We start from the raw sequence: 5,735 nt of genomic DNA, 5'->3' as shown, positions 1-5,735 counted from the left end.
TCTCTTTTTTTAAATTGATATAGTTGACATAACATTATATTAGATTGAAATAATGATTCAATATTTGTATATATTGAGAAATGATCATCACAATAATTCTAGTTAACATCCATCACCACATTTAGTTACAAATTTTTTTCTTATGATGGGAAATAACCTTTCTATATTTAAAATGTTTTGAGTTGTATGAATATATTATTATCTAAAAGTTAGTTATCTTGGGACTTCCCTGGTGGTCCAGTGGCTAAGACTCCACGCTCCCAATGCAGGGGGCCCGGGTTCAATCCCTGGTCAGGAAACTAGATCCTACACGCACGCCTCAACTAAAAGATCCTGCGTGCTGCAACTAAAGATCCGCATACTGCAAGGAAGATCCTGCACACAGCAACGAAGATCTCATGTGCCGCAACTAGGATCCAGTGCAGCCAAATAAATAAATATTTTTAAAAATAATAATTATAAAAAAAATTTTTTTAAAGTTGGTTATCTAGTAGAATCCTATTTCCAAATGGATCCATCTCATTTTTGTCATGCAGGCATCTATTTGTTTCCCAGCCTTTTGCTCTTTTTCCAACAATCATGAAATATGACATATGGAACAATTTTTGGGAAAACTGACATTTTTGCTTTGAATGTTTACTAAAAGTCCTAAACATTGAAAGCTCAAATATTCTACAAAAGCAGCATATTCAAATGTCAAATTGTTATAGATATGTTACTTATAGGAAATATTATATGTCTCACCCACTCTCGCTTTTGATACCCTGCAAGTACTGATTGAATTTGCCCCATTTGTCCTTGATAATAAATAAAATTAGCTGGAGTAGAACAGTACTGACTACAAAATCTTTTCATTCTTTGTGATAAATGATTCCTCCCAAGACAGGACTTGTCTTGGTCAAAGTGCCAATACCCAACTGTAGACATCTTTAGAGCATGTGTGCCCTAGAGAGCAAACAGGTCTCAGTCTTCTAAACAACCCTCTCCCCTACTGACAGTGATACAATGAACTTGAAGGGGCCCATAGCAAAAGGGACACTGAGGACAGAGCCAGATAGAGTGAGAAAAAAGTACAAGATAATTTCACAGTTGGTTCCACCAAGTAGAAATAACCAGTGTGAAAGTGATAAATTATAAAGATGGGGAAATTAGCCTAATCCATTTGCCAAAAACAAACAAAAAACCCAAAACTCCCAGCAACTTCTCTTGTCACATAGTTAATTAAAACTTGAACAAAAATTAGTCTTAGTGTATTACCCCCTCGAACAAACATCATGATCTCTTTACAGATCTTCAATGGCATACTTTCCTTTGTTTTTCTTGAGAAACACCGTGACTCCCCTTCTTTTCAAATATTTATTAGACCTCTTTTCAAATGTATTTGATCAGAATCCTCTTTTCAAATAGTCTCTTTGAATTTTGATTACTTTTAATAAGGTCCACCTTCCCCACCCCTGCTGAATGTCAGACATTTTATCTTCCCTGAGTGTCAAGAGACCCCTCTGCCCTTGCTCCCAAGACAAATCTTGAAAGGGGTTTGAGGTCTACTCAGATGTAGAATAAAGCCTATAATTTTGATGTGTTAGGAAATGGGGTTTGGGATTTTTTTACCTCTTATAATTCCATGGGTTGGCTTAGATCAACTGGGTGGTTGGGATCTGTTCCACTTGGTGTTGGCTGATGCTATGGTCTGAATGTTTGTGTCCCACCAGAATTCATGTTGAAATTCTAACCCCCTAGGTTATTAGGAAGTGAGGCCTTTGGGTGATTAGGTGCTAAGGCTAGAAGTAGAATGATAGGGTGTAGAGAATGCATTAGGCTGTGCAGGATGGGGGTGCCACTAACCCCCTGCCATAGAGTGGGCTGTTTTCTTAAAACCATGCCTATAGCCTGGCTATGCTGTTTACCAAACTTCTATGTAAATAAAGGAAAAATATAAATGTAGACAAAGAGGACGAAGACAATTTAAAATGTTTGAGTAAATCAACAATAGAAGGATAAAAGATGTGGGATTAAGAATAAGTGTCTTGGGGGCTTCCCTGGTGGCACAGTGGTTAAGAATCCACCTACTAGTGCAGGAGACACGGGTTTGATCCCTGGCCCGGGAAGCTCCCACATGCTGCGGAGCAACTAAGCCTGTGCACCACAACTACTGAGCCTGCACTCTAGAGCCCGCGAGCCACAACTACTGAAGCCCACGTGCCTAGAGCCCGTGCTCTGCAACAAGAGAAGCCACCGCAATGAGAAGCCCACACACCGCAATGAAGAGTAGGCCCCGCTTGCCACAACTAGAAAAAGCCCACACGCAGCAACGAAGACCCAATGCAGCCAAAAGTAAATAAATAAAATAAATAAATTTTTAAAAAAGGAATGTGTCGGGATTCCCTGGTGGTGCAGTAGTTAAGAATCCGCCTGCCAATGCAGGGGACACGGGTTTGATCCCTGGTCCAGGAAAATCCCACATGCTGAGGAGCAACTAAACCCATGCGCCACAACCACTGAGCCTGTGCTCCAGAGCCTGCGAGCCACAACTACTGAAGCCTGAGCACCTAGAGCCCATGCTCAGCAACGAGAAGCCACCGCAATGAGAAGCCCACGCACCGCAACAAAGAGTAGCCCCCGCTCGCTGCAACTAGAGAAAGCCCGCGCGCAGCAACGAAGACCCAATGCATCCAAAAATAAAATTAAAAAGAAAAAAAAGGGTGTGTCTTACTTCAGAGAAAATTTGAAATTAAAAAAATATATGTTCAAATTCCAGTAGTGGGTCATCCTACAATGTATCTGACCTGTTGTCTTCAAAACAGTCAAGGTCGTCAGAAACAAGGAAGGTCTGAGAAATTTTAATAGCAGAGAGGAGTCTAAGGAGACATGACAACTAATTATAATGTAGCATCCTGGACCAGAAAAAGACATTAGACAAAAACTAAGGAAATCTGAAACAACTATGGACTATAGTTATTAATAATGTGTTGATGTTGGTTCATTAATTATAACAAATGTACCACACTAATGTAATATGTTAATAATAGGGAAAACTGGGTATGAGGTACATGAGAACTCTCTGTACTATCTTCTCAATTTTTCTGTAAACTTTTAAATGTTCTAAAAAATAAAGTCGACTAAAACAAAGTTGTTTTCTTTTTCCTTTTTTACCCAGCAGTAACCAAAATCTTATACAGAGAGGAAGTATTAGGTAATCAGTGATGTACTATGATCATTTTTACCTTGAGATTGAAAAGGCAACAGAAAAGTTGGAAGTGTTTGATTAATGAAGTTTAAGCAAGTTTCTAAAAAACTAAATTGCTCAAATGGCAGATTTGTGAATCTGGGGTTTCTTTTAATTCAAATAGGGTAATAAAGGCTCGTGATCAAGAAAGACTTTGACATCTGCAAGAGAGACTAACTTCTAGACTTAAGAAAATTGCTCTGGGCAGCCACTGCAGGCTCCAGCCTTGCTGTGGGGGGTTATGCTACGTCTGGCCCGCGGGGCCCTAGCTCACATTGGGAGCCGAATCCTAGAGGGGGACAACATGCCAACTGCCAAGAAACTAGCTAACATTGGCTACAAGACCTTCTCCTCCATGATGCTTCTCACTGTGTATGGGGACTACCTCTGCAGTGCCTGAGCCTACCACTATTTCCAGCCGCCCAGCTCCCAGTGCCAAGCTGCAGAAGAACAGAACACCTCGGGAGTCTTGTAGAAATGGGGGGCTTTTTTCCTTGAGCAGAGACGCCTGAGGCATGCTGTGGAAGGACCTCACCTGCAGTTATTTCTGAGTCAAGAGGACCAGGGCTTTAATGGTTTTCGAATCCTGCTGGGAAAATGTGCCCATGTTTTCTTTGGTACAGCCAGTTTGGAGAGGCTATCGAATCATAACAGGAATGGGAGGGTGAGGAACACTTACAGACATTAAATATTTTGCCAGAAAAAAAAAAAAGAAAATTGCTTCAAATCAGAAAGAGTGCATTTATGGGAAATAGTGCTTATTTATGAAATATGTTTCTTAAAGCTCAAGTCACATCATCGATGCATGTTTTTTTTCTAATTTTTTTCTTCCCCAAAGCAAAAAAAAAAAGCAAGAATAAGTGTTGGGTTCTTCAGATGATTATGATTTATTATCCCCTTTTGTTATCCCCCTTTGTATAAGTTAATGAGACAAATTAACAGCTGCTAATACAGAGATGAACAATTCCGGAGACAAAGAAAAGTCAGTCTGCATCTTAGACTGTGGTAGAACGTCATTTTTGTGTGTGATAATGGTGGCTAAGATGTATGAATTTTAAAACCCTTTGGGCTTCCCTGGTGGCGCAGTGGTTGAGAACCTACCTGCTAATGCAGGGGACACGAGTTTGAGCCCTGGTCTGGAAAGATCCCACATGCCGCGGAGCAACTAGGCCCGTGAGCCACAACTACTGAGCCTGCGCGTCTGGAGCCTGTGCTCCGCAACGGGAGAGGCCACGACAGGGAGAGGCCAGCGCACCGTGATGAAGAGTGGCCCCCGCTTGCCACAACTAGAGAAAACCCTCGCACAGAAACGAAGACCCAACACAGCCAAAAATAAAAATAAATAAATTTTAAAAAAACGCAAAAAAACCAAAAACCTTGCTGATTGATTTTCTACGACTCTTGTACCCACGAAGCCTGGCATTCTTGTCCAGAGACGAGTAAAGCAGTGGTGGCCACACCCTTAGGAAATGGCAAGGATGTGAAAGATGAAGAGCACAAAATAAAAGAGAAGCAAAAGGCTGAGAATGCTGGAGAAAATGGTCAAGAGGTGATGGGCTTTTCTACTCTTAAGGGGCATTTAGAGTTTGATTGAAGAGGTAAATTCCTTGGCTAGGTATAATGAAGGATGGTCTTGTCTGTAACTTAGGTTTGTATCTGGAAGGAGTGCAATGTTCACAGTCATCTAAAACATTCTTCTTAGCTTATTGCTTCATTGATCATTTATACTATTTGTTCCATTCTCTTACAGAATGACTATTTGCAAAAACCACCCATACCTGTCACTGGAAGTCCTTCAGTTGTTGATAACCATAAAAGACCTTTAAAAGGAGTGACATTTTCTAGGGAGGTAATTGTTGTGGACCTTGGAAAGGACAATCCTATAGCTCGAAGCTATACTCGATTACATAAAGAGAGAAAATGAAGCTCAAAAAAGGCTGAGAGTGAAAGAGATGCAACCTTAGACTAACAATGAAATGGCTGGGGGTACAAAATCATGTTGAAACAGCAAAATAATGGGGAATTAAGTAAATACAGATAGTATTTCACCTTTGTGCAAAAGAGGTGGAGTATGTACAAAATTCTACAAGTAGAATACCCAGAACTTGAATACAGATTTTTTTAAAAACTCAAATCTGAGCTCAAGAAATTGATTGTATTGTATCCTTAAAACTCTGTCTACTCAAACACTGTTCTAACATGTGAATAAAGTTATTTGTGTTTGTGCAGATGTCTTTTAGGTAAATAATATTCAAGGGGGACTTTGGAAACAGCACAGGTTCTTGATGCTTTGATCACAGACATTTATGACCAAATAACATTACTGCTGTCATCATGGAAACTTTCATGTAGCGTCTCCTACTATATAATTCCCTTTGAATTCAGTCCTGAAACCTTTTTGTCCTGACAACTGCTTTTTAAGATTGATACCAAAACAACTACCATCAACCGACAGAATATCCTGTTACTTAGGCAAATCCTGAGATTATACTATTCTTGATTTCAGTAG

At 40.1% G+C, this 5,735-nt stretch overlaps 1 protein-coding gene and 1 pseudogene across 1 annotated transcript; both read left to right on the top strand.

The window, feature by feature from the left end:
- The first annotated feature begins 3,530 nt into the window (after positions 1-3,530).
- Positions 3,531-3,701, top strand: LOC103081881 (cytochrome c oxidase assembly protein COX14 pseudogene; annotated as a pseudogene).
- A 928-nt stretch (positions 3,702-4,629) lies between these two features.
- Positions 4,630-5,150, top strand: CUNH2orf74 (chromosome unknown C2orf74 homolog; the record flags this gene model as incomplete). Its single annotated transcript, XM_007472351.1, is given in 3 exon segments — positions 4,630-4,660; positions 4,663-4,775; positions 4,977-5,150. Coding segments are annotated over 3 exon segments (318 nt in total), but the record flags the coding sequence as incomplete, so codon positions are not given.
- Positions 5,151-5,735: the final 585 nt, after the last annotated feature.

The sequence above is a fragment of the Lipotes vexillifer genome, unplaced genomic scaffold (assembly GCF_000442215.2).
Source record: "Lipotes vexillifer unplaced genomic scaffold, Lipotes_vexillifer_v1.1 scaffold311, whole genome shotgun sequence".
In the NCBI taxonomy this organism is placed as follows: domain Eukaryota; kingdom Metazoa; phylum Chordata; class Mammalia; order Artiodactyla; family Lipotidae; genus Lipotes; species Lipotes vexillifer.
This window is presented reverse-complemented; position numbering and strand designations above follow the sequence as displayed.